Source organism: Halichoeres trimaculatus, unplaced genomic scaffold, assembly GCF_033239565.1.
Source record: "Halichoeres trimaculatus isolate MK-OKI-2021-1 unplaced genomic scaffold, fHalTri1.1 fHalTri1_scaffold_16, whole genome shotgun sequence".
In the NCBI taxonomy this organism is placed as follows: domain Eukaryota; kingdom Metazoa; phylum Chordata; class Actinopteri; order Labriformes; family Labridae; genus Halichoeres; species Halichoeres trimaculatus.
In genome coordinates, this window is record NW_027437194.1 from 19,423,932 (window position 1) to 19,441,448 (window position 17,517).

Genomic DNA, 17,517 nt, shown 5'->3' on the forward strand with positions numbered 1-17,517 from the left:
CCCTGTCTGTGCTGAAAATGAGAAAGGTTAGGATGAAATAGCGTATGCCTTCTCCAGGCAGAAGTAGGGTCACATGGGGCCTGTCACTTGATTTAACCATGAACATGAGTGAATACACTAAAAATATCAGTAGGATTCTGGTAATCGTGGAACCTGCCAGGCAACCACGGCACAGATTAGCAGGTACAATCTTCCTCAGGAGGATCTGCATAGTAATAAAAGCAGCTGCAGCAGCTTATTTCCTGATGTTCCTGGCACTAATTAAACCCCTGCAATCTGAACTGTTATTTCATATCTACATGTTTGTATTCAATTTTTCTTTTCTTCCAGAAAGTAGCGGGGGGAAAAGGAGATACCGGACGTGATATATTTGTTCAGCACAGGATAAAAATCCTGTGGTTTATGGGAGGGAAGAATCCTATATCAGTAGACCTCTCATGGAAATAATGCTATCCCAATAGGGGTAAATCCGAGGACAATTCTGGGGATGGTGCCAGCTGGGGATAAAGCAGGAAATACAGAATGTGTTCTTGGAAAACTGGGGCATCCGGTTTCAAGAGCTGAAACTGCTTGCCTTGGTATTTAGACCTCTGACTTATCTCTACTTTTAAGAGCTCATCTGACTGAGGAGATACTGGAAGCTCATTTGGACGTTTCCCGAGTTATTCCCAAAGCACACTTATGTTATTCATTATTCATTGTTCATTTCACCTCTTCAATATTCCGTCCAAGTTTGTATGACTTTAATCGTACCTCATTCTCTCATTCTCTTGTGTCACCCGTAGGAGAGGAGGCTCTGACGATGTACCTGGCCAAAAACAAGCTGGACAGGAAGCTTGCCAACGCTACTCAAAATGTGGAGGCTCTTCATCAGCTGGCCTCGTCCTACTTCATCGACCGTGACGGGACCATGAGGAAGCTGCATGAGATCCAAATCTCCACAAATGCCATCAAGGTTGGTACAGAAGATAGATACATATTTGTTTTGGCATAAGTGAGCACGGTTTGTTTGGCAAAGAGGGGTGACACAGAGTAATTCATACTGTTCACAAGCCCAAGAGGTTGAAGAGTTACAATAATGACAACAGCTTGCATCAGTTGTTGCCTGTGAGTGGAAAGTTGTTGCACATAGATTACTTCTCAGTCAGGTAATACCCCAGATGTTGCTGTAAAGCTTGTCTTCTTAAAAAAGCTTTTTGAATTGAATCACTCCTCCGGTTGGTTGAGGAAGTTACAGTAATTTAAAGAGCACCTGTAAAATGGGAGCGCCGACACTCCAAGGGGTTTCACAGCGATAACAGAATAAAGATAACTACAGCTTCTCAAAGTCTGAATGGTTTTAACCATATGGGAATGTGACCTAAAAATCCATAATGAAAGCCAGTCAAGGGTTCAATTACACTGCAAAACCTCAAAACGAAAAATGGTTCTTTTTTCCAGTTTTTGGAAACATATTTCTTATAGGAACAACTGTAAGTAAGTATGTCACGGCAAAAAAATGAAATCTTATCAAGGGTTTCTTTCTTATTTTAAGAAAAATTGTCTTATTATACTCAATATGAGCCACATTCAACTGACCAGACCAGAAATATGTCTTAATTCAAGTTGTTTAAAGTCAAAATGAGGTCTGAATTGCTTGTAACAAGTAAAAATATCTGCCAATAGAACAAGAAAAATTTACCGGGAAATTTGCTTGAACACTGGAATAATGTCTTAAAATGTGTAACTTTTCTCTTGTTCCATTGGCAGATTTTTTCAACTTGTTACAAGACCTCAGACCTCATTTTTGTCTTTAAATAACTAGAAACAAGACATTTTTCTGGACTGGTCAGGTGACTGTGGCTTAAGTAAAGTCTAAAAGGACATTGTTCTACTGAAAAAAAGTCAAAAACACTTGATAAGATTTCAGGTTTCTACAATGTAAATGTGTGTACAGCCAGAAAAGAAATATCCTATTTCAAGATAATATGAGCCAAAGATTAGACTTGACAGTTACACGGTATAAGAGGAATAAAATGAGCCAATGGAATAATCATAAAAAAAATCTTGAGAAACTTGGTCAGTCAATCACTTGCTGTTTGTTTTACTCATTACATGCAATTCAGGCTTAATTTTTAGCTTATAGAATCTTGAAAAAAGACATTATTCTGGATGTATGAGGTATTTTGGGCTTACATTAAGCCTATTAAGATTTTTGTGACTGACTACTCAGGTCTGCTTACTTATTTCTGAGGTTTTGTGTTGTAAGCATCAATAAACACCTTAGTGAAAACTACCATCCACTACTGTGAGAAAACATTTAGTTGACATATCAATCAAACTACACCAAGGCAACAGTCAAAACACAAGAAGGCAAAGAAGAGCGTCAAGTCTAATACTTACCTTTTTGAGCTGTCTGACTTTGCAAGTGATGAAGAAACTCCAGCATCTGAAAATGATTTAATTTGAACATTTAAATGTTGACAAAGTTGTTAGACACTGAGCTTTATGGGAAATTTGGTGAACAGATCCTAGGAGCAATGGTTACAGTGTATATGGTACTGCTTGAGCTTGCCTGAACATGGCTAACTGTCTCTCTAGTTTCACACCACAGTTGGAAAACAGCAGCTGTCATCTTTACTACTGGTGGATATGCATTAGGGGCAGGACATGCAAGCTTTAAGGGATAGTTGTGTAGCTGTACAAACAGACAAATAAAGAGACAGGCTAATAGATTATAGACAAAACATGGTAAGGAATCAAACAAATCGCAAAGGTTTAGAAAATCTTCACTAATAATATTTCAAAAACTGACTGAAATTCAGTTCTAATGTATGTATATAAAATATGGTATGTGAATATGACCATAAATATCCCAGTTAGAATGTTTGCAAAGATTTGTTCTACCAGAAGTTTTAAGAATTTACATCTTTGTTTCCCCTTTTCTTTACCCTGATAAGCCAAAGAAAGCCCAAGAGACCAAACAACAAACAGTTTTTGGAGTATCCTCTGAAGCAAGCCTTATCAGTGTTATGAAAACATCAGTATAATTTAATCTCCGCCACACCAAACATTTTTCCAGATAAACATCATACACTGACGACTTCAATGGCTTTTTATTTGCAAAGGAAATTACATTTAAGGTAGAGTTCCACCGATAAGGATGTTTGATTTAATATTGTGACATCTGGGGAGGATTAGAAAGAAGAGTTGGATTATGAAGAACAACAAACAGAAAAGTCTGTGAGTCAGAAAACACATTCTCTATGTGTGTGTGAGTACATCACATGGCAGGGTCATGTGGCAGAAGAATAAATTACCCATGAGCAATAGTAACCTGAAACAGGTCATGTACTAGACTGAAGTGAGCTTGTGGACTACCTTTTTGGCTTTTTCACAAAGCAGTCTCTTTTTTCTGGTTTAGCTTTTTGAGAAAAAAAGTGTGGTAAAAAGACTTGAGCAAATGTTCACCCAGTGGGACTGAAGGGAGGCAAGGGAGAGTGATTGTAAAATATAAATAACATCAACTTGAATCAAATAGGCCAGAGTTTTTTGGAATCCCCCCTCCCATGTGACTGTGATCCAGTAATTAGGCCAAATGTTCATTTGCGTCACAGATGAAGATGAAGATGGAGGCTGGATTAGATGGAGGATTAGTTTTGAAACTCAAACAACAGACTTATGAAACAAACTGAGTCTCAATCTCGATTCATTTTCAGCATTTAAAATCCTCATGATATAAATGTAAATCTGATTGACTGATCTTACTTCACACCGATGTGTATTTTCAAGCTTGGTATGAGTTCGCTGAACGGTGACTTGATTCTCATTTTGAAGTGCCTTTAAAAAGAATCGAGCCCTCTTACAGCTGTAGTTAGACCATAGACTGTGTAACATATGCATAAAGTGTCTGTGATGTCACTTATTTGTTTCTGATATTAAGTTTTGAAGCCCATCGTTGTTTGAAGCCATTCTTGAAATGCTATTAGTGTTTGCTTTTGCCCCTTTTGTTTCAGCATAACTTAAGCTTGTGAAGCTCTTGTGAAATGGGAACAGCTTGCACCAGCTGTTGCCTGTGGTTGAAACATTGTTGTGCGTGGCTTTTTATGCAGTGCCCACAATCAAGCCTGACTTTTAACCTCAGCGTAGGCCCGGCACTGATTGGCAGTAAATTTGGAACCAAAAAATGCATATAAAATCTGGAGAGCTTTACATTCATACTGTGTTTTTGTGTTTTCAATTTTTAAAAAAATGTTTCCTTCCACTAATGTGTTTTAGAAATCTAGTTTAGACAACTAAAAAAATATGACCCAGTTAGTGTTTTTTTCTATCTCTTCTTACGTTGAATACATGTTATCATGTTTTTTTGTTTGTTTGTTTTTTATGTTTTTGAAGCAAACAATTGGACATTTCTGAATTAAGAAAAATATGTGTAAAGCGTATTTTATGGTTTATCGCAGTTTTTTTTTTTTTTAAGCAATTTATTTACTCATTTTGGGTGTAAGTCTGCACTTTGTGTTTAAGTTTGGGATATAAGGGTTGTGTTGTTGTATAGAAAAAGTTGTATGCAAAAAATAACACTACGGAATGTAAAAATATGAAAATATGCTCTGGCGAGCTTGGTATGGAAGGTCATGAGGGATTTACAAGCCATTTAAATTTTCTTGTAAACCAAAATGGTTAAGGTAAAAGTACTTAAAAGAGTGCTTGTTAAATGGATGGCCCTGATGGGTTTTAAGGACTAAAAAATGTTCCATTTTGGTTTGGTTTCATATTTTTACACCAGACTTTGCAGCCTAAGTGTCAAGAAAATATCATAGACAAGACAAACACGAGTCATGCACCAAATACTTGTGGATTGAAGGTAGCTTGTTTGATCAGCAAAACACATATTCTTAACCCAACAAAGGCAGTAACTGAGGTCCTCTGCATGAAATATAAAATATAGCAACACTAACTTTATGTTTTGAAAACACATCATTTTTATTTTACTTACCTGCTTTCCTGCGTACCAGCTGTTGATGAAAGGTACTCTATGTTGATGACAGAATAGTGTCAGTTACAGGTGACATTTGTTTAATTGTAACCTCTTTCTCATTCTGTCCTCTCTTCTGTCCATCCCTCAGCATACAGTTGCATGGCCTCCTAGTGTAAATTTTTTACTTAAATAAAATAATAACCAACCCATCCACATCTGCAAAGCACCCAGTGTACAAGAAAAGTTAGTCTTCAATTGTATAGGCTTTATTTACATTTTGATATTCAGATAAACGTTTCTCCAAGTGCAAGCTCTCTTTGTGTTCATCTCTCTGTTTTTGCCTTGCTCTTTTCATCTCTCTCTTTGTACTGTGAATTTTATCTAGATTAAGGACTGGTTATTAATTTAGATATGAGAGTTTGCTAACAGCTCAACCTCATACCCCTGGTATGGCAAACAGCCTGCTAAATGAGTATGATGTGTCGTGGACCATGTTTTTCACCTGGCAACCCCCAGGGTAGAGGGGACACTGTGCTGTGATTACAATAATAGGCAATCCAAAAACCTACAAAAACAAAAAGCCTCCTATTTTCATGTTTTTATAATAAATGATGAATAATGCAATTGTCTTATTTTGATTTTGGTAAGCATTTTGCAACCCCCCTTTCAGTGTTCCCCCACCACCTAGTCGCTGGCCTTAAATAACTCACTGCTTCTTCCTATAACCAATCTTTATGACACATCTAAAGCCAAGAAGTTGTAACAAGACATAGTTTATGGCCTTGTTTTGTGAAAACTTATCCAGGGAGGCAGCGCTGACAGCTGTAACTCACCTGGTGTGAACCGTCTAGCACTGCAGCTGTCACGGAGCTAATACACAGCTGGTCTGAGATAGACGTGTTAAACCTGATGACTTATGGTGTTTTGTTCATCTGTATCACTTTCATAAACTTTCACAAAAGAACTCACTGATAACAGCGTCTTTAAGCCTGTGTTGTCGTCAAATCTACCCCCAGCATGTGCAATAAGAACACCATATCTGCTCCTATCACGACCAGTTCTATAAATATGTCATAATAATGGACAATAAAGTTGTAGTGCAGGATGTAAAAATATGTATTGCGAGCCAAGAAGTTGGGGGAAAACTCATTAAAGCGCTCACTTTGGAAGCCTCACTACTTTTCCCGCAAGCATTTCTGTTTTTAAAGGACACAGATTCCAAAAACGTCAACAAAGCTGCAGATGGATTTGTGTTACCTGCCACAGCCAAATATTCTGACAAGCTGCTGTTAATTTCAAGCCCAGGTGATCATAATTATTCAGACTTGTCTGGTTTTCCATGGGTCTGCAAACAGCCAATTTTTAGCAGAAAGCAGATTGCAGATCTGAAAATAGTCTGCACCCCAGAGAAATTGGAATGTCACCCGATTGGTAGAGGAAACTTTCATCCTGCAGCGCCGCAGCACATCCAACAAATATCAATGAAAACCATCTGAACTTTCATGCTCCGGACTGACTTTAAAATTGTGAGACTTTGCAATTAAGGCTCAGGGGCCACTTTCTTTTTTAGATGATGTGAGTTGGTGAAGCTGGCGCGGGCAGTGCTGTAGAAAATAGCAAAAGTGAAACAGCCAACCAGAGAGACACCCGAGTCACTCCCCATCACACGCAAACTGAATTAGACAGGATGATGCAGGAGGTTTTTATTTACTATTTGATGTCATCACTTGACATCACTTGATTTGTTGATTACACAAACAAAGAGACAAATTAAGAGTTGATGTCTGGACGTGAACAGGTCACATTTTCTAAAAAGTTGCACCAATCAAATTATTGTTGGCTTGGTAATCTGCAATCTCTTTTTGCATATTACAGGAACATAAGAATGGAGAATCTGTAGATGCTGTTGGAAGAATTCTGTTGACAATTTGTTACTCCACAGTCGTATTGTCTAGTGTATTAACTCTGGCACTTAAGACTCAGTGAGGAGAGCAAAAAGAATAGAATCTGCTTTTTAGAACCCCATTGGAGAGCCGGCACTCCCATATGACAATTGCCCTGTAAATGACCATCACTCATCTAGCTAGCAAGGAAATTTTAAGAGTTCCTTAAAGATGGGAGGACAAGTTTTACACAGTATCATGTTTTTTACAGTATGAATCCATGAACATTTGGGCCTGTGGAAAAAAAAAATTAAAGGATTCTTGAAGAAGAGAAGATGAGATTTCCCATAGGGATTTAACAAAGAAGCCTAGTCTTGACAATAAAAGTATTTTCTGAACACCTCAGACATTCTTGTTTCACCAGTTGGTAGCCAAACTGATAACAAAGCTACTCAAGAAACTCAACAAGATGTCTCCCTGAAGGGTATATCTTTATCTACCAGCAGCTGATGGTTTATAAATTAGGATGATAGATTCAGTGCAGTCTTGATTCCCAATTAAATATCTGTTTTTGCGCGCTGTTAGCCTGGCTTTTCTGCTTTATACAGAGGCTGTAGCTATGAGCTGTATTTTGACCAGATGGTTCAGGAACTTTAAATTCCTGTTAATTCCTGTTCCCAAGAACAACTTATTGTTCCTGGGTTTTGACAGGGACTGAAGACCAGATGATACAAAATAGGAAAATGAAAAAAAAAATGAAATAAGAACAAGGTGAATGGAACACACTATCTGACCAGTAGAAGGCAGTAAGACAACATAAATGGCCATTCAGCCAAATTTACACCGTAGAAGAAGACAACCCAACACCTTTATGAGTAGCATTGCATTTAACCTGGTACCATGTAGGATTTTCAGCCTGTGCTGGTTTTCATCATGCTTTATCGTACTGCAGATTTGTTGACACTTAAAGGGGACAAGCACAAGTGACAATGCAGTCACCCATTGAAGCCATTTCAAAAAGCCCTACACGGCCGATAGAACACCGGACCACCCTGTAGTCTAAAACATGAAGACAGCATGAGATCAGTAATTTTAGTTGAAAGAAACAAGCTCGTCGACAAGTTTTAGCAGGATGTATTCTTCTCAAACAGCTTGAGGTCATCACTAAATACTTATTTGATGAGGATATTTTGATGCATATATAAAACTAAACTGGGATGCAGTCACAAAGACTTCTTCTTTGTGCAATAGCTGTTGTAAACTGGATATCCACTCACACGTTCAGCTAAAGGTCTCCAGTTCACAGGGTCACTCTAAAAACTGTAACACCGGGAGGTGACAGAGACACATTCACACCATCAGGATTGTTTAAGAGTTATTAAATAAAGTTAATCACAGCTTTGTGCGATGTTATAGTGGACTGGATGAGAAAAAAAAAAACATTTATAACCCAAAACTAAATTTAGATCCTGGTTCTGACGATAGGTAGTTCCAGGGTGAAGTTCCTCTGGTTGAAACACAGATTGTTACAGCTGCTGCTTGTTTGACTCCCAGCCTTTACTATTTGCCACACACCGTCCTCCTTTCTTTACTTGGAGAAAAAATTACCTGTTTATATAACTCCTGTTTGATGTGATGTGAGATGGACGATTATTTACCATTTTTGGTATGGTTTCTTAATAAAGGAGTAATTATGCAACCTTAAGGATATTCAGTAAGAATTTTTCTATTTGAACAGGTTCAACCAGAGCAAAAGCAGTGTCATATTTTTTAGAATCAGGCCCTTGGTTTGATGGAATTAAAATGTTGACATCCACTTACAAATAATACACTTTTATTTCATGGAGGTTTTTATGCTGTTCAGCATTTAACAGCTTTAAATCACCATTTGAAAGTGAATTCTGAACTCCAGCAGTCTCATCAGAATCTAAGATAAATAGGTAAAATTATTCATTCATAGCTGCATATTCACTGTTTTACCATTTATAATTCATTCGCCTGGATTCTGCCGTCTGACCATTACAGGAAGTGTTTTTACAAGTTCTACTGATTAAAAAAGACACATTATTAAACACAAGTGAAAATACAGAACCCCTCTGTGGCTGGCTTAACTCAGTAATGCACCAGGGTGTTGAAAAATGAGGAGATAAACATCAATGCAGATCAAACTGCTTGGTTATCGTGGGTGGTCTGACTGAACTTTGCAATGCAGAGAAAGTGAAGGAATTCTGGAGGCAAATTAGACTGCAGGGATCCAGAACAAACTTTCACGTTGTTTAATACAAAATAAAGTTCTCTGACAGATAAGATTTTGTGTTTTTAGTAGGACTTTTTATCCTCTCCTTCATGCAGTGCTGGAATAGTTCAGAACTTTCCCATTAGTCTGAAACTCCCTCAGCTGCTGAACCTGTGCCTGCACACCTGCATAAAACCCCTTCCAATCCAACTTTCTCCACACTCACCAATGCTGCACCTCTGTCTCCATTCAAAGAGCACCTTCCCTCGCTTTTTGTTGTGGTGAGTGACAAGTGGATTAAGGGGCTCTGGCAGATGAGACTCTAGGTAGCAGGAAGTCAAGCACGACAAAATTAAGCAGACCTGACAGAGGCTGCTGAGTCAGTTTCTCAGGAAAGGAAGGCAGGTGGTGTGGAAAGTCCACACACACACAAACACACACACACACACACACACACACACACACACACACACACACACACACACACACACACACACACACACACACACACACACACTAAAGTTACTGCAAAGCTGGCTGGACTTCATGTCTGCTCTGCTGATCGAGGCTGATAGACCTGTAGCGTATGTCGAGAGGTGAGGCTCTGTCTAAATGTGGAAAATGGTGAGGAATGGATTGGTGATTGAGCGAGTTTGTGAGCTGGTTAATGGGATTGTAGACACGCCAGATTGCTTGTCTTTGACTGATCAGATATTCTTGTCTCTGAGAGTCTGTAACGACTTGTTTGAGACTTGTGCCTGTGCCTGTGCCTTTAAGGAGATGAAATAAAAGCGAATAAGCTTGCCCTGTCAGGTGAAACAAACATGGCTGAGTACACAAATAATATGGGGTAACCACAGTTGAGTGAGAATGAAAAAGAGTTTGAAAAGTACTTTTTGTACAATGGGTTTCATTTATCAACCATTTTTAAGAAGAGCTGCATTATATATACACAAAAATGTAGTTTTATAGGAGATGAACAACGAAGAGAACTGTGCACTGGAAAAAAAATGAAACTTTATCAAAGATTTTGTCTTATTTTCAGTAGAAAGTGTTTTTTTAGACATAGTATGGGCCACATTCACCTGACCGGTCCTAAAAAATCCTTGTTTCAAGTTATTTAAACACAAAATTGAGGTCTAAATTTCTTGTAACAAGAAAAAAAATTGCAAATAGAGGGTTTTTTTTACTTGTTACATGCAATTCAGACCATATATTTGTCTCAAAATAACTTAAAACAAGACATTTTTCTGGACTGATCAGTTGGAAATATATCAAGTACAATAAGTAAATTTTACATTAAAATAAGACAAAAACACTTGATAAGATTTCAGTTTTTGCACTGTATCAGTACAAAGGGATTAGAAATTTCATTCATGTCACAAATTTTGTCCAAAAAGACAATATAAAAACATGATTTAAAGAGGGGTTGTTTTTATTTTTTTTTTCCAAAAGCTTGATACTGTTTTTTGGTACTCCCTGAGTAACTTTACATAATTTACATCCATGAAAAAAAAATCCCAACTTTCCTCCCTATTGTTATTTGAAACCCTTGTATGAAAATGCTGGTGTCTTCTCAGGGTGCCCAACTCCAAAACCCCCATGCCCTTTGATTGGCTGGCCCTGTGGAGGCCCAGAGCAGAGTTTTGGGTAGAGCTCTGTGTCAGGGGATCCTTATATGATGACCTCGTCATTTCAGCAGGTCTCAGGTCTTCTGCAGAACTTGTGCTAATTTAAGAACAGAGTGTTTTGAATTAAAAAAAATAAAAATAAAAAATTCCCCTCTATAACATTACATTTTAGAAGAAAAAAAAGATAGCAGTAATATAATAGTAGTAAAGTTTATTTTGGACAAAATAATAACAATAACAATAATAGTAATAAAAAATATAATAATGATAATGATATTAATGATGATAATAATGAACAAACAAACAAACAAAAATACTCTACAGAAGCCAAACGCATGAAAAATAAAGCAATAAAATATGTCATTGTGGGATGCAGTCTCAAGGACTTCTTCTGTGAAGGTGTTGATGAATGTGAAAAAACAGGACAGGAGGCCTGTGAGTAATGTGAAAGTACAGGTAGTAGGTCAAACACGGATGACATCATTGAGAAATGTACATTTTCCTCGAAAAGAAACAGTTGGAGCAGGCTTCAGTAACCGCCAGTCACACCAACACTCCTCTTTTCATTTAAAAGCAGCAGACATTTTCTCTAACAGGCTGGGGAAAAAGAAAGAGTCCTGGGTACCATTTTCTCTGGAGGAGACTGGCTCTTGACCTCCACACTATCATTTGCATTGAATAAAATTACATGCGAAGCAGCAAGGATCTGTTTTGACTTGCACAAAAGAAGAGTCATTATTTCCCTGGGCTGGATTTGTTGTGTGAGATAATTCAAGGCAGATGGAAAAACATAGTGTTAAGCGCAGAGACATTAATATGTAACACCTACACTGTTACAGCTTGTATTCAAAAAATACTAAAATAGAAGCAAGTGCTTAAGTCTTGTTTCTGTTAAAATTTCTAATTAGACTTAATAAGAGCCACACTCACCTGACAAATCCAGAGAAATGTCCTAACTCAACCACATTTTTATTTCAAGAAACTTGTCGTCAACATTTTAAATAAACGTTTCCTGGACTTTTCAGGTGAATAGGACTCAATTCTAATAAGATGATTTTGAATAAAAACTAAGACAAACGCTATGATTTTGTTTTTTTCAGTGCTGATGTTAATACTCAGGTTTTCCTCAGATGGCATTAAAATTTTAAGTTTGATTTCTCATAATTAAAGACATATAACTGACATGAAATCCTCATGAAATGGAAGCAATCATTTTAAACAATCACATTTTTATACATCTTTAATTGGACTTGGTTTTAAACAGCATGGTGGATGATTTAGAATTGTCTGATCAAAAATCACACAAGGTTGAACTTGCATCCTGATGTCTCTGGACTATAAATAAGTGCAGCATAAATTGTAGTTCTCCAGTCACGTTGCCAGCAGACAGACTGTGATCAGAATGTGCAGAGGAAGCAGAGTCCAGCAGAAGGCACGGATCTATAAACCGAGGGAACAAGGGCTTTGCTCCTCCAATATTGATTCAGCACGGCTAGGAGACCTGCTTTGGAGTGCAAACTTACAATCAGGATGAAAAACATGTGTCAATACTGCAGAAATGTTTTAGACATTTCCTGTCTGCAAGCAAGCAGATTCAAAGTCAGGTTTACTTTGTTCCAATAACATTATTCTGGGAGGCTCTTGCCTGTGAGGGAGTCATCATTCATTATTTATAAATGATGATCTCTTTCATCAGATATCCCTCATCATTTGTTCCCGCTCACACTTCATCGTTTACAGCATTTTGCATAAACCAAATTGACTCACATGCATTTACTTTCATTTGGATTTTAAATATATGTTGGAGTTGATTGATCTTAATTTATTTCATAGTTTTCCCACACTATGAAATCATCATAATATTAACGATTCAGTACACAGTTCATCCATATATCCAGCAATGATTAAGCAAATGTATGCAGATGGTATAAAATGGAACAAGTTAATGCAAGGGAAAACTCTTAATTACTTGATCATTTTCTGAATACATTTAAATGTGATTGTGCTCTTTAAGAATGAAGAGTTTTCCAGTGGTGATAATTATCCATCAGAGGCAGGAATTGAAGTAAACATAGAACATATTATTGGGTTATGTAATCCTAATGCTTCTTTGTGAACTACAAAAGAAAACAGACCACTAACTGAACCACATATTTCTATCAAATAGCTGTTTTTATTTTTGTCATAACTGCCACCAGGCTGGAATCCAACAAAGTACTGGTCACACGCAGAGCCAGTGAGTCACAGTGAAAGATGCACAGTGAGCGGTACATTAGACATACAGAAAGGTCAAGAGGTATCATGGATAACACAACACATGCATGTAAAGCATTAAAATAATAGCATAGACTGTGTAACATGGAAGTGATCTTAGTGATGTCACTCACTGCCATGCACCGTATTTGAAATACTCCCCTGTGAAAAGACAGTGAGGTGGAACCCCCTGACGAAAGTTATCAATTTTTACTAACATGACCAACAGCAAAGGCAAACTGATAACTAATTATTTTGTATTGATCTACAGAAAAGAGTTCTGGCCAATTTTGCTTCTGCCTGTTGACACAACAGACTGTAAGGAGAGGTAAAACTATTAGCTCTTGTTTGTGGCCAAAGCAACATGGATACTTTCATGCTGGATGCTGTCTAGCAATACTAGTGACAGCAGTGGACTATTTGTTTACAGAAAATAAAATAAAGAAAAAAGGAGAAAAGACATTTAAGCCGCGTTTCCACCGAGCAGACCGGTTTGGTACATCTCGGTGCAGCGCGCATTTTGTGTCGTTTCCACTGACTTATCCTGGGACTGATCCCTAAAAACCGAGACGAGCCGGCCTACTTTTTGGGACCCTTCCGTATGGGTGCCAGACTGGAACGATCTGCTCTCGGAAGGTGGAGCAACAACACTGCAGACCGTTGATTGGTCAAAAGAATCGTCACTTACCCCGACAGCGGCTGCAATTCTCCTGGGGGCACACAGACTTCTCTGAAACAAAGCTTGATTGCACTTTATAGCAGAGAGCTACATGCCAATCACAAAGAGGAAGAAGTGCTGCATGTCTTCCATCTATTCTCTTTGTTTACTGTGTCGCTTTTTTCTTCTTTGTTGGATTTAATAGAGGGATAAGCTGCTACGGCGTCAGGCTATTGTTTAACAGATGGGGCTTGCAGCATCCAGCTTACACGCCGCCCACCACAAGAGGGCACAGTTTGCTGTGGAAACGCAAACGGGATCAGGCTTAACTGTACCAAACCGTCCCAATCCGTACTGAACCGACCTAGACTGCTTGGTGGAAACGCAGCTTTAGATATTAGGTGTTATCCCTTATATATCTGTTTTTAGAACCAGGCTATAAACATATTCAATTCTTGAATAGTTGCGTAAATTTCTTATAGTGCTTCTGCAGGGAGCCTCCAGTGGACGCTTGATGAATTGCAACTTTCAACACAACAGCATCAGCTTCATATTTTGAGACCTGTTAGTGCAGCGTAAAACCTGTGCACAACTTTAAGTCTCTAACCAACAGTCTGTCAGATAATTCATCCTCTGTATAGCTGGATAACTCATATCTGTGAACAGGACTCTCCAAACTAAATGAAAGCTCCTCACACACACTCAGAGTGAAAGTAGCTCTACCTTGAAACATTCTTGTACCAGCAGGTACCCTATTATGATTTTTCTTTTACCACTTAAGTACCAAAGTACTTAAAAAGATTCAAAACTGGAGATTTTTTAATATATATTTTTTTCAAAGAATGGTTTCTTTTATGTTGTTGAATGTAAAACATCATATTCTGTTTTAATGACTAATAGATAAGTACAGCTTTTCAATGTCAAGGTTCATGAATGCCAATTCTGTTTCTTTGTGTTTAAATTTACTGAATAAATTCACTAAGACTTCTGACTAATGTATTATGAAAAACCACCCACGCAGCATCACTTAAAAACCTTACACAGAAGCAGAATACTAATTCAAAATTGTATACACTCAGTATTAAATGTCTGTTTTTGCCTGTGTATCGGTGTCTCAGCCTGAGCACTCAGGACTTTCAACCTGTAATGGTAAATGTAATCATGAGAAACTCTTTACGATCCTACACGTGAAGTACCTCTTTGCCGTAGAAAGAAACTACACTCTCTTTGAAATTAATTTTGAAAGAGACCAACTCTTTTCAGGAGGAAAAGTTCTCTAATTTGGATCTGGCGGCGTATTGTGCAGATGTCAGGAACAAGCTGGTGGAAGCCTGATCTCTTCAACAAAATGTCTCAAATGGCCGGCTGCCAATTTCAGTTTGGCTCACCGCCTGATATCACAGAAGTGTTTCCTATGATGGATAGGTTTTATCTCAGACCCGAAATGAAAAAAAAAAGTAACCAAATGTGATATCATCCCAGAGGATATGTTACCTCGAGATGTGTAAATAATGAAAAAAAAAAGAAAAGAAGGCAGACAAGTAAAAAGAAAATAAAGAAACAATGGAGGTCTACCAATAGATTGCTGTTTTCAAAAAAAGAAAAAAAAGGATTGGACTCTTTTATTACTTAACTTTGACACAATATAACTGTGTGGTTAGACAGAATTTCATATGTTAAACATTCATCCATCTGTCTGTGATCAGATTCTGGATCATATATGTAGTGTATGTATAGTGTATGTATGTTTGGTGTTTTTCTACCTCTGCATCAGTCTTCACTGGCCTGCAACCTGTACCTGTACCTTTCATGAGTCCATAGCTTAGGAAACATAGCTTAGCAGTTACAACAGAAGTGAAAGTGATACTCAATTTCTAACACACCACTTATGCTCAGGGACATGCTTTTACACCACTGCTTCAACACAAAGAGTTGCTTCTTCCACTCTGTGCTCATTGGTGTAGTCCAATGACAGGGATTGCCATGTTTCACTGTGTTTCTACATCTGCATTGGTCTGCACTCTACAAATTTTAAGACCTTATTACGAGACAAACTACCAACAAAGGATGGCTATGTAACTTTGTTTTTTTTTCTAGGTAATATTTTTGAGTAGCTACACTTAACCAGGTTTCCATTCCTCCTCAAAAGTATTTTTTCTGGCTCAGACCAAGCCAGCATCATTTGAATCATGCAGCATTTACATCAAAGTTGGCCAATCTATGGCTCAGGAGCCGCATGTGACTCTTTGCCTTTCAACATGCGGTTCTTCGATCCATTCATAAAAATACATATATTGTTAATAGCAGTGGTGTGCCGATCAATCTAAAATATTGATATACTATGCCAATGTTGGGATCAGTGTTGATCAATGTTTAGGACTACAGATTGATACTTACGTTTCAGTTTCTCTTCTCTAGTACGAATTTAAACACACTTACAAACACAATAAATCTTGCTATGAAAGTTGGAAATGTATTGGTTTTCATTTTGTTTATGTGTGAGAGGAAGTGTGTTTGTAAGACCCCGTGCGTGACATGGCTCTCTGTTGTACCACAGTCATTTTTGTGGCTCTTGGTCTCTGACTGGTTGGCCACCCCTGATTTACATGTTTAACCATAGCAATTTACTGTGCTGGGACTTAATAGGTAAAGTCCTATCTTAGGGTGAGGTCACACACTTCAACCCTGAAGTCCAGTTCATTTGGTGAGCGTGACCGATCTGTTCTATGCTCAGGCATAGCTTGGGGGAGGTGTTCTTAAGCACGGTACACTTCAGTCATGTGCACAAGGATACTTCCGCAACAAGGATATCTGCTAAAATACACCAGATGCGTCTGCAGTGTGTCTGCGTTCCGTTCCGTTCCGGCAAACGGATCAAATAGGTTTCATGTTTGTTTTTGCAGTACGTCTGCATGGCGAGTCAGGTAACATGCAGCCATCCCATTTTTGACAGACGCTGAGCTGTGACACATAAATTCAGCATAGGGAAGATCAAGCGGGACAGGAAGTTGTGACCGGTAACTACTTTAAAACACCCAGTGACTTTTAAAATAAAACAGACTGTGTCAAAATCAGTTTGTATTTAGCTTGACGATGACAACGAATGTACATAATGTGTGGAGCCAGAGCAGGAGTCAATAGGTTTGTTTAATGAGACTTATCAATGGAGTGGGAAGTGGGGGAACTCCTTAGTCTCGTGACTCTAGCTGTCTGCCAGTCATGTAGCTTGTTGGACTGAACACGCAGCCAGTGTGAGTTGATAAATACAGTCAAGACGCAGTGCAACGGCGCAGTATAAGTGGCCAGTGTGACCGGGCCCTTAATGTATTGTGGGACAGGACACCTGCAGCAAAAACGCCACCTGAGAAGAAAAACAGCACCTATATTCAAAAATAAGGCAAATAGGTGTTTGAATAGTAATCAAGAGATGATTGTGTATCTACAGTATATCCAAATAAAATCTGTGCTCTGTATAGTTTTTCATTCACTATTTGATTAACAGTGTCATTATCAGACTACTAATGAGACAGCAGAACTGCACATAAACATCAGGGGAGCCAGCAGGACATGTAAGCATCAATCACTGATGACATCAGACATCTGTGCCGGCACTAACGTAGCGCTCTCTCATTACACACTTAGCCGTCTTTCCATCAGTGGGAAATGCAAACAATAGTTTGATTGTTATTGGACTCCTACAGGTTGCACACGCTGAGGAAGAATAGAATGGAAAAGAATGCCTTTATTGTCACTGCATGCTCACATACAAAGAATAAATGAAATTTGCTTCCTCATAAGAGAAGCATTCACTTTGCTGAACACACTCACGTACACACACATTAAAAAAGAGAATTTGATGAATAAAAAGCTGCAGTAGCTGGAAACACATTAAAAAATGT

The 17,517-nt window shown here is 38.2% G+C and overlaps 1 protein-coding gene across 2 annotated transcripts in view; it reads left to right on the forward strand.

Moving 5' to 3' along the window:
* Nucleotides 1-17,517, forward strand: part of brinp1 (bone morphogenetic protein/retinoic acid inducible neural-specific 1) — a 278,377-nt gene that overhangs the window by 204,896 nt on the left and 55,964 nt on the right. For both annotated transcript variants that reach the window (XM_074690229.1, XM_074690227.1), the window contains exon 4: nt 786-955. In XM_074690229.1, the coding sequence (XP_074546330.1) occupies nt 786-955 (170 nt within the window). The remainder of the gene's footprint in view (nt 1-785; nt 956-17,517) is intronic.